This window comes from Octopus bimaculoides, chromosome 11 (genome assembly GCF_046866305.1).
Source record: "Octopus bimaculoides isolate indiv1 chromosome 11, ASM4686630v1, whole genome shotgun sequence".
NCBI classification, from domain to species: Eukaryota; Metazoa; Mollusca; class Cephalopoda; order Octopoda; family Octopodidae; genus Octopus; species Octopus bimaculoides.
This window is the reverse complement of record NC_142938.1, coordinates 16,131,773-16,149,272: the sequence shown is the minus strand read 5'-3', so window position 1 is coordinate 16,149,272 and position 17,500 is coordinate 16,131,773. Positions and strand designations below refer to the sequence as shown.

General features: G+C 34.2%; 2 protein-coding genes across 3 annotated transcripts in view; one reads left to right on the top strand and one right to left on the bottom strand.

Annotated features, from left to right (window-relative positions):
* LOC106869728 (apoptosis regulator BAX) overlaps positions 1 to 17,500 on the top strand; it is a 134,167-nt gene that overhangs the window by 51,646 nt on the left and 65,021 nt on the right. The gene's annotated exons all lie outside the window — the stretch shown is intronic.
* LOC106869727 (uncharacterized) lies at positions 2,800 to 14,324 on the bottom strand. 2 transcript variants are annotated; one of them, XM_014915578.3, is made up of 7 exons: positions 14,168 to 14,324; positions 8,584 to 8,649; positions 7,589 to 7,656; positions 5,502 to 5,624; positions 4,210 to 4,332; positions 3,647 to 3,769; positions 2,800 to 3,149 (listed from the first exon to the last, which is right to left on the bottom strand). In XM_014915578.3, the coding sequence occupies exons 1-7, from the start codon at positions 14,227 to 14,229 to the stop codon at positions 3,010 to 3,012; spliced, it is 705 nt and encodes a 234-aa protein (XP_014771064.1). In that variant the 5' UTR covers positions 14,230 to 14,324; the 3' UTR covers positions 2,800 to 3,009. The 2 variants fall into 2 exon arrangements, with proteins under 2 accessions (XP_014771064.1, XP_052827488.1); XM_052971528.2 differs by lacking the exon at positions 14,168 to 14,324 and adding an exon at positions 9,839 to 9,980.

Here is a 17,500-nt window from a genome sequence, read left to right as displayed (position 1 = left end):
TTGCCTTTCATCCTTTTGGGCATCAATAAAATAAAGTACCAGTCAAAAGGTGAAACAAAGGAGGCATGGAATGGCTGCAATCCAATGACTGAACTCAGTATAAGATAATCTATAAAAGATATATGTATGTAGTGTGTGTGAGTGTATATATATATGTGTGTATGTATATATATATATATATATATATATATATATATATATATATATTCACAGTCTCTCACATACACAAGGCCTATACTAAATATTTAATACAGTCCTTCCTCCTCAAAATTTACAACCCTCTGGAATTCTCTTTCCTTCTACATTTCGCCTTACAGGTATCACTACAGAAGTTCTAGGCAAATTATCAACTGCTTCAGTGAGGAAACCCTTTATGCAGAAGCTCAAATTGCTAGAAAGGGCAGCCAACTTTACCTCAAATTATATCTTACCACAGTGGTTGGTTCAAAAATGGTGCACCTCAGTGCATTTGTGTGCTATAATGGGTATCTGGGTGCACCACAAATTTCTAAAAATATAATTGAAGGCTGTAGAAAATCCATATTAATATATGGAGACTTGCAAAATGTAGTATTCATTAAGTTATAAATAGGTATGATTATTAAAACATGGCTCAGTGGTTAAACCGTCAGACTCCATGTAAAGTGCAACAGAATTTTTTTTTTTATAGATTATTGTAATTTTTTATTGATTAATCTCCAGTGTGACAGTAATCGTTTGTTGATTGATTTCCAGCATAACACTAGTAGTTTATTGATCGATCTTCATTGTGACAGTATTTTTTTTACTGATTGATTTCCAATGTGACAGTAATATAGACAGTTTATAGCAGAGACTCCAGTAAATAAGAACTGAAGAAGGAATTCTAATTCCAAATATCATCGGACTATAGTTTACCAAGTTACAACAGGTATATAGTCCATTTTTTTTGTTCTATAGTGCATTGTTATACCTTCCTAAACTTTTTATTCTTTACTAATATTTTTATATATTAAACTCCAATATAACAGTAATATTTTGTGAATTGAACTCCGACATGTTACAGAGTCAAAGAGACTGCTCTGTTGTCCTAAGAAAAATGAAGAACACGTTTGATAAGTTAGTCTGAAAGAAAAATATGGATGAGATGATCAAAACTACATCTTTCACCATAAGTCTGCTGCATCAGGGTTGACCTGGGGCTAAGCAACAACAAAACTACAACCACCACCATCAATGGTACTAACAACAACAACAACGACCTCAGCAGGTCTAAAGTGAGTGGGAGAGGGGTTGCAAAGATTATGGGGTCTGCCCCTTTTCTTATGACTACTATGAGTAGTCCTCAATCCAATCTTTTTACTATCTAGGATCCAATTTTTTTTTTTATGAATTTTTCCTACAGATCTCAAGACTTTGAAAAGTCTGTCTGTTCAACAAATTTTGAACCCAGCTCATGGAGCCTGCCCTCATCTCCATCTCCACCTCCTCTGTGCTGTCTTCGTGGATCTCCAGCTGTGTGCAAATCCCAGACTAGGAAACACTAGATTAAATAATTTTTTAAAAAATCGAAATGTTTATACTCCATTCCCCACTGTACACACACACAGACACACAGACTCACACACAGACACACACACACACACACACACACACACACACACACACACACACACACACACAGAGTGTATATAAAGGGTTAGAATCTCAACTGTGAGATAGATAGATAGATAGATAGATAGATAGATAGATAGATAGACAGACAGACAGACAGACAAACAGACAGACGGACAGACAGACAGATAGCTGTGCTTAAATTTTTCAGGTTATATACAGTCATCGCACTATGCTAAAGAAAAGAAATATTTTGTATTGTATTACATGTAAATTGATATGGTTTTATTGAAGGAAATGTTATTAGATACACACAAATAAAGAAAATTAATTACATTCATTATGAAAATGCAATTTCTAATATTATAAGAAGAACTAAAAATGCAAATTGACTTTTTAATGAATTTTTTCAGAATTTAAGATCATTAAAAAAAAAGAAAAAAGAATTAGCAAGAGCACTGCCCTCTTGTTGGTTTTCTTGTAGTTATTATGATAAGGATATACACTATCCTTTCCTTTAATGTCCACTCTTCCATTCTTGTATGGGTTTGATGCGTCTTGCAGATTTTTCTAGGGCTGGATGCTCTTACAGTCACTGACCCTCAACTGCTTACAAGGAATGTATTATTTCCCCTTGGGAAAATTTTGCAATTACCACATCAAACCATTTGCAGCTGCAATCACTTGTGATGATGCACCATCTATTTATCTATACTAAGAACTGAGAACTTCTTCCGTGATCATTCTCTCATATACCCAGCCATATCTATTAATTAATCTTACTTTGCCTCCTTATTCCCATAATAGACACAGGTATGGCTGATGGCTGTGCAGTTAAGGTGTTTTGGTTGGCCCGAGGCTATAGTAGAAGACACCCAAGGTGGGACTGAACCCAGAACCATGTGGTTGGTAAGCAAGCTACTTACCACACAGCCACTCCTGCACCTATCAATTATTTAATTAATCATTTAATTTTACCAATCAATCAGTTGCATTTGTCGAAATCTTTTTCTCCCCATTTTCAAACTCTTCAACTAAGAGGCAGACTTAAATTCAATTATTTTTTTTGGTTCTTTTGCATTCATCATTCAGTACATCACTACCTTCTTGAATTTATCTAATAAAAACACTGAGCATTTTCTCATTATTAGCTGTAGATATACTGGGTGGGTGGGGTTAAGATTTAAAAAACAAAAGAATCAGAAATCAGTATTGTACATACTGTGTTCTTTATTCTCATAACAATCAATTCCATTCCAAATATATCCATTTCTTCGTAATTTTCTCTTGAAATACATCTTAGTTGGTTTTAACTAATTTATTTATTTATTTATTATTATCATTATTATTATTTTCATCATCATCATCATCATCATCATCATCATCATCATTTTGTAGAGGAGCTTACTGGTCGAGTTAGTGATAGTAGTAGTCATTCTCCACATGGTGGTAGTCATAGGGATGGTGATGGACATGGTCAGGCTGGAGTGTTGTAGGTTTAACATGTCTATGCATACCTCTAAAGAAATGATGCCTTCTATGAGAACGAGTTATTTCTGAAATGACAAAAGCATTTAAGGTAATAAAACCACAGTTTGGAAGTTTTTTGTTGATTATTATAATTATTATTGCTATTATTATTATTGTCATCATCATTATTATTATTATTATTGCTATTATTATTATTATTATTATTATAATGAAGGCGGTGAGCTGGCAGAATCATTAACATTCGATTCCTTGTGGTGCATTGTATCCTTGAGTAAGACACTTCATTTCACATTGCTCCAGTCCACTCACCAAGCAATAATGAGTCATACCCGTAATTCAAAGGGCCAGCTTTGTCACATTCTGTGTCATGCTGAATTTTTCTGAGAACTACACTAAGGGTACATGTGTCTGTGGAGCACTCAGCCACTTGCACTTTAATTTCATGAGCAGGCTGCTCTGTTGATTAGATCTCCTGAGACCCTCATCATAACTGACAGAGTACCAGTTAAAATGCACAAATAAACATAAATTGAATTCTTAATAAACAATTTTAAATACTTACTAGTACAACTGTAACCGTTGGGGTCTAGCTTATAACCTTTTCTGCATTTGCATTTATACCCTGTGTGATGTGGGACACAAGTATGGTGACAGAAGTTGAAGTGAGGAATACATTTCGTTTTGTCTGAAATAAATACATATGTGTTCAGTATGATAAAAGTAAATGAAGGTGATGAATTGAATGAATGGTTGAACCTTTGGCACACCAGTCACATGCCTGCACACATAAATATGAACATAAAGAGAAAGTGAAAGAGAGAGAGAAAGAGAAAGTGAAAGGGAAAGATAAAGAGAAAGTCAGTACAGTTTGACAATTGAACACGACTGACATAAATGTGTTTCCTTTCCTTGGACACATAAAGAGAAATATGCTCACACACATGAACAGAGAGAGAGAGAGAGGAGGAGACAGAGACAGACAGAGAGAGAGAGAGAGAGAGAGAGAGAGAGAGAGAGAGAGAGAGAGATGGAAGATAGATGTTAAATGATGATGATGATGATGACGATGATGAGTATTCGAAATTTGATTATATTTTGATGTGATATAAAACTTAAAGTACTTACGAACACAAGAAAATTCATCGTGAGACAGTTCATAACCTTCATTACAAAAGCAAACTGGACCAGTTTTGAGGTCTTTGCAATAGTGTTCACACTGGGGATACATGTTCTGACAATTAGTTTTACCTGTATTGTACAGAAATAAAAAGCATTTCACTCTATGATAATATCACCATTATTATATACACTCACTAAGACATTCATACCATGTCAGATACATCAATTCTATTTATACATACTGTATATACTTGCATATAAGTTGCACTTCTATTGCTTTTATAAACACCCAGGGAGAGTTAAACTATTCCAGGCATAACAGTCTAACGACATATACCGTATGTACTTGGATATAAATTGCACCCTCATTACAATCATATACACCCAGAGATGGTCATACCATTTCACACAGACTAATTCTGACTACATGTACCATTTGTACTTGCATATAACTTGTACCGTCATCACAAATATATACTCACAGAGACAGTTATACCATTTCAGACATTCCAATTCTGACTACATATACCATATATACTTGTATCATAAACTGAAGCCTCACCACAACTATATACATCCAGAGATATTCACACCATTGCAGACATGTCAATTCTGACCACATATACTGTATAGACTTGCTTATGAGTTGCACTCCCATTATGCACATGCACACACACACACAAGGTTCATATGGTTCAAATGTACAAAAACCAAAAGATAGAGACAGGTGAGGGAACAACAAACAAGATGTATTAGTCTGGTTCAGGGAAAATAGAAAAGTCTTTGATATTTCGAGCCTATGCTCTTCAACAGAGAGAAATGAGGAAAGAAAAATAAAGAGAAATAATGGGAAAGAGGCAAAAAAAAACAAAAAAACGTGTCTGGGTTAGAAGTTTCACATGCCGAAATGACAAGAAGTTGAATGGGAGGGGAGATAATAGTGACCTGGCTATATACACCCTGAGACGAAGATACTGTTTCACACATACTAGTTTGAACCACACATAGAGTTCTTCTCAAAAGGTATGCAATAAAACTCTTGGAAATAAACTAGGAGTACAGCATAGGGTGGCTGGATCAATACTCTGTACAACACAGAATGGTTAAAGATGAATAAATAAATAAAATGTCATTATTACTTTTACAGGTGTGTTTATTTTCCTCCAGGTAAAACTCCTGATGACAAGAACAGTAAAAAAACTTGTTGAAATAAACAAGAGCATGGCAAGGGATGGACAGACTGATGTTCTGTATATCACAGGACAGTTAAAAATGAATAAATAAAAAGTCATAATTACTTTTACAGGTGTGGTTATTTTTTTCCAGGTAAAACCCCTTTTTGCAAGAACAGTGATAACTTCCTATGGTGTTTATACAGTCCTGTTGACAGATTACTGGTTTCTTTAGACATTCATTTACATCTGTAGGGAAAAACAAAAATGTTTGAGAGAGGGATTTCATAGATTTTATTTAATTAATGCAATGGTGCAATGAAGCATTATAGCACCTTATGAATAGGAAGGGAGATAATAGTGGCCTGGCTATACACCCCAGAGACAATGATACTGTTTCACACACACCAACTTTACAGTATTGTTTAGAAATATAGAAAAGGTGAATATTAACAGATTTTGTATGTTTTCAAATGGATAAACTGGCTCTTCTACATTGTAGTAGTTGCTTCAGTATATAGATGTGGCTGTGTAGTAATAAGTTTGTTTCCCAATCACTTGGGCAAGTATCTTTCACCATAGCCCCAGACTGACCAAATCCTTGAGAGTGGATTTGGTTGATGGAAACTGAAAGATGTCTGTTGTATATATATATATATATATATATATATATATATATATATATATATATATATATATATATATGGGAGAATGTATGAAAAAAAACATATATATATATATATATATATATATATATATGGGAGAATGTATGAAAAAAAACAACAACAGACGAGGACAGGTGGTGTAAACAACAAAAGGATGTATTAGTATGACGCCCGGGAATACGGAAAGTCTTTAACATTTCGAGCTACGCTCTTCAACAGAAAGAATATGGAGACAAGGAGAAAAACACGGAGAAAAATGTGCATGTGTGTGTTGGTGTCTCCTTTCTTTGACATCACATGATAGTTTTCAGTGTCATGCAAATGGTGTCCTTTCATTTCCAGTCATCCAAGACATGTCTGGTCATAGGGAAATATCACCTTACTTGGAAACAGGTGAAAGTTGGTGACAGGAAGGGCATGCAGCTGGAGAAAATCTACCTTGACAAATTCTGTACAACCCATGCAAGTATGGAAAATTGGACTTTGAAACAATGATGATAATGGTAATATATATATATATATATATATATATATATATACATATATATTGATAGAAAGGACAACAAAAGAAAGAAAGAGACCTTGATATTATGTAAATAGAGGAATTTATCTGTAAAAATATGTGACACTTATTTGTTAGCCATGATAAAACTCCGAGTTTCGGATGCTGGGATGGGAACCCATGCCAACATCTCTTCAGTTATCCGGCCATTGAAAATTCCTGTCCGGATAACTGAAGAGATGTTGGTGTGGGTACCCACCCTGGCATCCGAAACTCGGAGTTTTATCATGGCTACCGAATAAGTGTCACATATTTTTACAGATATATATCATCATCATCATCATCATCATCATCATCGTTTAACGTCCGCTTTCCATGCTAGCATGGGTTGGACGATTTGACTGAGGACTGGTGAAACCGGATGGCAACACCAGCCTCCAATCTGATATATATATATATATATATATATATCATAAGTTTGCATATTCTGAGATGAGATGTGGTTAAACAATAACAATAACAATAATCACAAACAAAAGCAAATGGGAACAATTGAAATCCTACCATAAATCAAATATGACCGGTAGATGGCAGAAATGGAACAGCATCAGATAAAACGTCATGTGGTATTTTCTTGGGTATCTTCTTAAGTTTGAATTTCTCCCAGTTTCGATTTGCCTTGAATTTTTCAAATTACAATAAAATGAATAAGACCTAGTCAGGAAAATAAGTTCTGGAGTAGTTTTGGTGGTGGTGGTGGTGGTTGATGTTATTCATCATCATCATCGTTTAACGTCCGCTTTCCATGCTAGCATGGGCTGGACGATTTGACTGAGGACTGGTGAAACCGGATGGCAACACCAGGCTCCAATCTGATTTGGCAGAGTTTCTACAGCTGGATGCCCTTCCTAACGCCAACCACTCAGAGTGTAGTGGGTGCTTTTACATGCCACCCACACGTACTGATGAAAACGTATGGCCCAGCATGTCCACAGCACAATAAATGGAACCAGTAAGAAAGTTAAAAAGTACAGTGATGTACAAACCTTCACATGTGTATTCGTTTGTGATGTAGAAACCTGGACAACATTTACAGTTCTTCTGGAGATGTTCACTGTAAAATTAAACACACAAATAAAGAATTAATAGTCCTTTTCTAATTTTGGCACAAGACCAGCAATTCTGTGAGGATGAGGGATTAAGCTGATTACGTTGACCCCACTGTTCTTGACTGGTACTTTATTTTATTGCCCCCACTGAAATTATGAGAGGCAAAATTAAACCTTGGTGGGGTTTGAGTTTAGAATATAAAAAAAAAAATGGGAGAAAAGCTGCTAAGTGTTTTGTCCGACATGCTTACACTTCAGCCAGCTTGCCACCTAAAACAAAGAATTAATTATTGATTTCAAATGTTGGTACAAGGCCACTAAGTTTGGGAGAGGGGTTAAGTTGATTACATCACCCTACCCCAGTACTTAACTGCTACTTATTTTATTGAGCCCTGAAAGGTGACCTTGGTAGAATTTGAACTCAGAACATAAGGCTGAATAAAATGCCACTAAGCATTTTGCCCTGTGTGCCAACAATTCTGCTAGCTCACCATCTAAGCGAAGAATTAATTATTCTTTCTTTTATTCTTTTATTTGTTTCAGTCATTTGACTGTGGCCATGCTGGAGCACTGCCTTTAGTCAAACAAATCAACCCCAGGATTTATTCTTTGTAAGCCTAGTACTTATTCTATCGATCTCTTTTTGCCGAACCACTAAGTTACGGGCACGTAAACACACCAAGATCATAGTAGTTGTATGCTGTGAACTTAATGTGACAGTCCCCATGATGGGTATATTGGGCTTTGTATAATTGTACCTGTGTGTGTCACTTTGGTGGCATGTGCTGCTCTCTCACTCAATGATGAGGAGGAAGAGGAGGAGGGGGAGGGATGGAGGGGGAGGGAGGAGGAGGAGGAAGAGGAGGAGAATAATAATAATAAGAAGAAGAATAAGAAGAAGAAGAAGAAGAAGAAGAAGGCTGTCAACATACCTAAATTTGCATGCATTCACCCCAAACCAGGTTTTGCAGTTGCACTGGTTGGTGCATGTTTCGCTGCTGTAAAATGAAATGGGTAAAGAAATAAAATAATGGCCAAAGAAAAGAACATACATACATACACACACATATACACATACATACATAGATACATACAATCACATACATGCATACATACATACATACATACATACATACATACACATACATACATACAAATAAACAAACAAGCTGAGAAACAGGTAATGTTGAATGTAATGTTTAAAAACAATGCCAGTTATGAGTCAATGAGGGAACATCTACATGGTCAGTCATCTTGCTAGAAATAACAGCCAATTTGTTCCTAAAATCTTACAACACTACTGACATCAAAAAAAAAAAAGGACACGAGATAATCTGGTCGTGGATAGCTTGTGGCTAAACAATAACAATTGTAACAAGATCATTTGGTGCTAATGGATTAGTAGGTGATTCCACTCCTAAGTTAGCCTTAATACTTCTCTAATCCAGTCTTGACTGCTTTAGTTTTTTTGTTTATATATTCAAGTATAAAGTACATAAGACTATGTGTCTATCCTTTTCAAAAAAAAAAAAAAGAAAAAGAAAAAGTATGAGCGATTTTTAAAGTAAATTTGGTTGTTATTTCATGCAAATGAAGTGAATTTGGTAATTGTGGTGGTCATAATTAAGTACAATTCAGGGCCTAATCAAGTACCTCTATGATTAGTGGAGTTCCGCCACGACAGTCATGCGCGCAATTGAAAATTAAGATAAATATATAAATGCGCAGGAGTGGCTGTGTGGTAAGTAGCTTGCTTACCAACCACATGGTTCCGGGTTCAGTCCCACTGTGTGGCATCTTGGGCAAGTGTTTTCTGCTATAGCCTCGGGCCGACCAAAGCCTTGTGAGTGGATTTGGTAGACGGAAACTGAAAGAAGCCCGTCGTATATATGTATATATATATATGTATGTGTGTGTATATGTTTGTGTGTCTGTGTTTGTTCCCCCAACATCGCTTGACAACAGATGCTGGTGTGTTTACGCCCCCATAACTTAGCGGTTCGGCAAAAGAGACCGATAGAATAAGTACTAGGCTTCTAAAGAATAATTCCTGGGGTCGATTTGCTCGACTAAAGGCGGTGCTCCAGCATGGCCACAGTCAAATGACTGAAACAAGTAAAAGAGTATATATAAATATGTAGATATGGTTCGTACATATTAAGGAGAAGATAATTCTGACAGACCTACCCAGGACGAACACACAAAATTATCCAACACATACAGTTTGTGTTAGTTTCAAAAATTTCCGATAAAACACTATTAGCGATTGCCTAACACAGTAAAATCGAGAAAATATATTTAACAAGTTTCAATGGCAAAGCAATATTTCCTGAAGAAAAGCTGAGAGAGAGATGCGTGGAGGGGAGACAACTAGTACTAGCACAAACATGAATGGATTTACTTGAAAAAGATTGGTTTTTTTAAAAATATTCCTCTTGTGATATTTTATGATTAAATGTCACGTTTTTTTCTTCTTTTAGAGCAAACATTTATTCACCTTTTAAAACCGCCACCGGTTTCCTAGGATTCCACGCTTATATAACGTATTGTTACATGAGGCGCGTGCGTGCGATTATAGACATGCATACACACACGCACGTATGTTTATACATATATATATATGTATACACACACATAAGTATATATTTGTGAGCTTGTTTGTGTGTGTTAAGATAAAAATTATTGCTTTAATAAACTTACAAGTTATTATGAAAAGGTATGTGGTATTGCTAAAAGTAGGACTACATTTTTTTATATATATCACTACACATGTGGTGTGCACACATGTGGTGTGCACACATGTGTACACACACACACACACACCTGTGTGTCTGCTATGTTTTATGTACATATATATATATATATATATATATATAATATCATAGTATCGACTAGACTATTGGATGTTGTTACACATTGCTGATCACAATGTGCTTCACATTGCTTTAGCTATCAAATGATGCCACTCCACTGGCTATGCAAGCAAATTACGCTTCCAGCGGGTGGGGTTATGGACCAATCAAATAAATACTGGCTAAATCAGTTTAATCAGCCTGCAGAATGTTTGGCCTTGTGTCCATGTCAGAATCTATTGTTATAGTCAAAAGAATGTGTAAATTGTTAAAGTACAATAAAAACATTCAGTGACAACCTCATAAATATACAGAAGTCTTAGAGTTGCACATTGAAATATACAGAAGCACTCATCCACATACATATACTTATATGCAAGCACAGAAAATATAGACACACACACACTAGACAACCATACATACACACAAGCACACATATACAGGAGACACATGCATACGGATACACGTATATGCACACACAAATACATACATGCACATTAAAATGGGTGCACATACAGATATCCACACATATGCACAGACTTACACATTTACAAACACAAGCCCACAGCACACAAACATACACAAATGTATGCTCACTTACAGACATACACATGAATACACACACTGCCACAAACTCACACCTATTCAAACACACACACACACACCACACATTACACACACACACACACACACACACACACACACACACACACAAATCACACTAATGCATACAAATTCTCACAGACACACACACAAATCATCCAAACACATACTTGCAAATTCTCTCTCACACACATGCACACATATATGCACATGCACAAATCACACAAACGCATACAAATTCTCACATACACACACACACACACACACAGATCACTCAAACGCAAACTCTCAAATTCTCTCTCACACACATGCACACACATACACACATGCACAAATCACACAAACGCATACTCAAAAATTCACACACACACACATACAAATTCTCACACACACACACGCACACACACACACACACACACACACACAAATCACCCAAACATATACTCACAAATTCTTTCTCACACACATGCACACACATACGCACACATACACATACACAAATCACACAAACGCATACTCATAAATCCACACACACACACACACACACACACACACACATAAATGAACATAGCCAAACTTAACAGTAACACCATCAGCAACAATAACAACAATAACATCGGAGCTGCACCAAAATCACTGACAGATTGACAGTTTATGTACTGTCAGAAATGATATTGTTATTATTTGTAGCATTATTCTTTTATTTTGCTATTCTGTCATTACACCATGGCCATGCTGGGGCACACCTTCAAAGATTTTTTAGTTAATCATATAACTCCCCAGTTTACTATAAATAACAACAACAAAAAGAACAGCAAAAACAACATCAACACCACCAAAAACAATAATGATAATAATGATCCTTTCTATTTTAGGCACAAGACCTGAAATTTGGGGGCAGGGAATAGTCGATAACATCGACCCCAGTACTCAAGTGGTACTCATTTTATCGACCCTGAAAGGATGAAAGGCAAAGTCGACCTCGGGAGAATTTGAACTCAGAATTTAGCAATGAGTGAAATTCATACTAAGGATTCTGCCAGCTCACTGCCTTTGATAATAATAATAATAATAATAATAATAATAATAATAATAATTATTATTATTATTACTATTATTATTCAGGGACCTCTTGAGCGGGATGGGCTACTCGACCTGAAGAAAATTCTAACTGGGCCCCACCTGCGAGGTCATGCGCTGTTTATCTTGATATGAGATCACCATGTCGCGCACATATGGTTGTGATGCATGAGCCTGGCGTACCCTTATCAGACGGGTAATCATGATGGGTATAATGGGCTTTGTATATTTTACCCCAGTGTCACTTTGGTAGCATGCACTGCTCTCTCACTCAATAATAATAATACTTTCTATTAAAGGCAAAAACCCTGAAATTTGTGGGGAGGGGACTAGTCAATCGCATTGACCCCAGTGTTTCACTGATACTTAATTTATTGACCCTGAAAGGATGAAAGGCAAAGTCCACCTCAACAAAATTTGAACTCAGAACGTAGCGGCAGACGAAATACCGCTAAGCATTTCGCCCAGCATGCTAATTATTCTGCCAGATTGCAGCCTTAATAATAATAATAATAATAATAATAATAATAATAATAATAATAATGGTTTCAAATTTTGCCACAATGGCTGCAATTTTAGCAGTGGGGATGAGTTGATCATATTGACCCCAATGTCCAACAGGTACTTATTTTATCAACTCTGAAAGGATGAAAGGCAAAGTCAACCTTAGTGGAATTTGAACTCAGAATGTGGCAACAGACGAAATACCGCTAAGCATTTCGCCTGGCATGCTAACGATTCTGCCAGCTCACCACCTTAATAATAATAATAATAATAATAATAATAATAATAATAATAATAATAATAATAATAATAATAATAATAATAATAATAATAATAATAATAATAATAATAATAATAATAATAATAATAATAATAATAATAATAATAATAATAATAATAATAATAATAATAATAATAATAATAATAATAATAATAATAATAATAATAATAATAATAATAATAATAATAATAATAATAATAATAATAATAATAATAATAATAATAATAATAATAATAATAATAATAATAATAATAATAATAATAATAATAATAATAATAATAATAATAATAATAATAATAATAATAATAATAATAATAATAATAATAATAATAATAATAATAATAATAATAATAATAATAATAATAATAATAATAATAATAATAATAATAATAATAATAATAATAATAATAATAATAATAATAATAATGATAATAATATTGATAATAATAATAATAATAATGATAATAATAATATTAATAATAATAATAATAATAATAATAATGATAATAATAATATTAATAATAATAATAATAATAGTAGTAGTAATAATAATAATTCTTTCTACTATAGGCACAAGGCCTGAAATTTGGGGGAAGGGATAGTTGATTGCATCAACCACAGTACACAACTGGTACTTTTTTTTATCAACCCTGAAAGGATAAAAGGCAAAGTTAGTCTCAGCGGAATTTGAACTCAGAACATAAGGACACATGAAATGTTGCTAAGCATTTTGCCCAGCATGCTAAGAAGTCTACCAGCTCACTGCTTTAAAAACAAATAATGCTATATAAGTGATATTGCATGTCCCTTTAATCCACAAATAGTCAAGAAAGAAGGCAAAAAAAAAATAGACATATATAACCCTGTTAAATATGAAATAGCCCAACTATGGAATATGAAGAAGGTGAAGATAGTGTCAATTGCTGTTGTGTCGTTGTGGACAGTATCAGAAGGCATCAAGAGGAATATAAAAGAAACCAGAATAGAGTGCTCAGTAGGTTTGTTACAAATGGTTTTGCCTCTTTGGCATGGACAGAATCATCAGAAAAGTATTAGCTGAAAAGAACAGATAGCATGGTATCCTAGGCTGCACATAGCAGCCCGCTACAGGATTTCCAATGAAACCCGAGCTAAAAGAATAATAATAATAATCATTAACACAAGAAACAAAACAAATAATAATTATAAGCATCAAACCTTGTTAAGGAATTCCTTGTAAGAACGAGGCCAGCACAGATGAATAAGAATAAATTTGACATGACGAAATTAAAGAATGAGAAAGAGAGAAGCAGAGCTAGAACGGTATAAAGAGAAAAGAGAGAGAGAGAGAGAGAAACTGTGACATATCTATATCTATATATCTACACACACACACACACACACACACACACACACACATACATATATACATACATATATATATATATATATATATATATATATATATACATATATATATATATATGTATACATATATATACAAATACATAAATATATACATATATACATATATATATATATATATATATATATATATATATATATATATATATATATGTATATATATAGAGAGAGAGAGAAAGGGAGAGTGACAGAGAGACAGAAGCAGGGAGAAAGGGAGAGGTGATAGAGGGAGAGAACAACTAGTTTAAATGGTGGCTGTCAAATCTGTCAAATTTAGAGTTAAGGAAGTGTACGTGTATGCCTCTGTGTGTGTGTGTTTGTGTGTCTACGTGTAGAACATATAGATATATTTACATTCTGATATTTGCATTGGTATGTATCCACACACATAGGCACAACATTTTGTCACATATTTGAGTGCTTACAAATACATACATACATACATACACACGTCTCACACACACACACGCATATGATCCACCATAAATATCATTTTGTTTACCTTGCTTAACACATGCAGGATTACCTGGCCTTTAAATGACTACTATGAATTGTTCAGATAACTGAATTTTCGTTTTCCCTGCTTTAATCATAAAATTATATTATTCATTTTGGCTACACTGTCCACCTTGATTCTATAGCGCCCTCTATATGGACATGAGTTAAAATATGAACAGTAATAAACGAGTGAAGAACAAATATATAGTGCGTGTGTTTATTTGGTGATTAAAAAAATGACCCTCCCCAAATACAATATATTATATTGCGAAGACCTGTTGGGGCAAGCGAAAGTGAAATCGTGATGGCACCTGTACCAGTGGAGCACTAAGAGCACCGTTCGAGCGTGATCGTTGCCAGAGCAGCTGTCTGGCTTCCCTTGGGAGTTCCTCTATGTAGATGATTTTGTTCTTATAACTGAATCCCTACCTGAACTAGAGAAGAAATTTTAGGTGTGGATAGCTTCCTTTACCTACATGAACAAGTTAGCAGTGGAAGAGGAAATTCTGAAAGTGTAGCTGCTAGAAAAAGAATCGGCTGGGCAAAGTTCAGTGAGCTACTACCGTTGTTAGTAACAAAGGATCTCTACCACAGAGTGAAAGGCAGATTGTATGATGTCTGTGTATGTACAACTATGCTGCATGGCAGTGAAACATGGGCTGTAGTTACAGAAGACCTGTGAAGGCTTGAAAGAAATGAAACCAGCATGCTCCACTGGATGGGTAATATCAGTATGCATGTGCAACACTGTAAATGAATTAATAGAAAAATTGGGTATATGAGGCATCATATGTTGCATGTAAGAGAGAAGTCTGTGTTTGTATGGTCATGTGATGCATATGGACGAGGATGATTTTTTCCTTTCTACCAAGCAAAGCTTGCAATGATCACTTTCATTCAGATGTGGTCCAGGTCGTTGTAACAATTTCTAGTTGCTTTTGTATGGTAAGGGATCCTCTTTTAATTGCCATATTAAGTTGGCTAGCATTGTAACATTGGGCCTATCTTTGATTCTGAAAGAGAGTCTTCATTTCTCATATTGAATGTACTATTTTCTAACTTATGGGCAACAAACTGATAATTACACACACACACACACACACATGTATGTATATGTATATGTGTGTGTGTGTGTGCATATACATATATACATATACATATATATCTAAAATAAAAAATGTATTGTAAAAAATGTATAACGTATACTGAATGCACAAATGGACAGAAGACAGGCACAGAAGGTCTCTAATTCTTCATCAGTAATCAACCAGATTGAAATTACTCAGTTTTGCACCATTAATATATATATATATATATAGTATTATTTTATATATATATATATATATATATATATATATATATATATATATATATACACATATGTATATATGTATGTATATATATATATATATATGTGTGTGTGTGTATATATATATATATGTATATATATAAATGTAAAAACTGACTGGTGACAAAGTCGGCATGATATATGTATATATATATATATATATATACATATATCACGCCGACTTTGTCACCAGTTAGCTTTTACATTTATATATATACACATATATATATATACACACACACATATATATATATACATACATATATACATATGTGTATATATATATATATATATATATATATATATATATATATATATATATATATATAAAATAATACTATATCTATATATCTATGTGCCTATATATATTCTTACATCCACATGTATATATGTGAACGTTTGTATGTGGGTATGTATGTGTAAAGGTAAATAGCGTAATTTACAAACAAAATATTAGTATCCGTTATGAGTCTGTAGAAATAACTTGCATCATAACCAGCAGTAGTAGTAGTATTGGTGGTGGTAGGGGTAGTGGTGGTTTGTTTTTAATTTTAAATCTGTTAGGACCAAGCAGCCCTATGGTCAAAAGGACTCTTATCCTTTGACTATCACTGCTTTCCTGCAGTATTCAGGCACAGTATATCAAGGTCTGCATTATTTAATGTTTCCCTATTTGTCCTTTAAAAACAAAAAAAAAAACCCCAGAAAATAAAAACAAAATGCCAACAGGATGTAATATGAAGAAGAATTTTGGCTGCCATTTCTAGCAAGTTGGCTGATTGAGTAGAAGTAACCTAGTTGGTTTGTATTTCCTGCATTCTTATTTGCAGGATATTTCTGGTCAGACAGACCCAATCCTCAATTATTTTTATGCTTGACTTTAATAAGAATATTTGGGAATGATGGACACTCCTAGGAGGGTTTTTTTGGATGACTTCCAAGAAATTGTAGTTTTTTTTGTTATATTTCTTTTAGCTTTCAGCTATTTTTATTGTTTACTTATTTACAATCTTTTCTTAACTTCTGTTATTATATTGTGAGCAATGAATGATCTTCACTGTACATGCTGAAATAGTGATGAGACGATCACTGATTGGGCATATCATACAATACTACACTAATTGGTGTACAATAAACATAATTTATTCCTGTACTATTATTATTATTGTGTGAGAGAGCAGTGCATACCATCAAAGTGACACTGGGGTAAAATATATGAAGCCCAGTATACCCACCATGACTACCCGTCTGATAAGGGTACACCAGGCACATACATCACA

What these genes read in the sequence shown, in the direction of transcription:
- LOC106869727 (XM_014915578.3), bottom strand. Translation starts at nt 14,229, where the DNA reads ATGTCAAATTTATTCTTATTCATCTGTGCTGGCCTCGTTCTTACAAGG. An exon ending in AAACGAATACACATGTGAAG is followed by an intron (nt 5,625 to 7,588) that starts GTTTGTACATCA and finishes TTTTCCCTACAG; the next exon opens with ATGTAAATGAATGTCTAAAG. An exon ending in CGATGAATTTTCTTGTGTTC is followed by an intron (nt 3,770 to 4,209) that starts GTAAGTACTTTA and finishes TATTTATTTCAG; the next exon opens with ACAAAACGAAATGTATTCCT.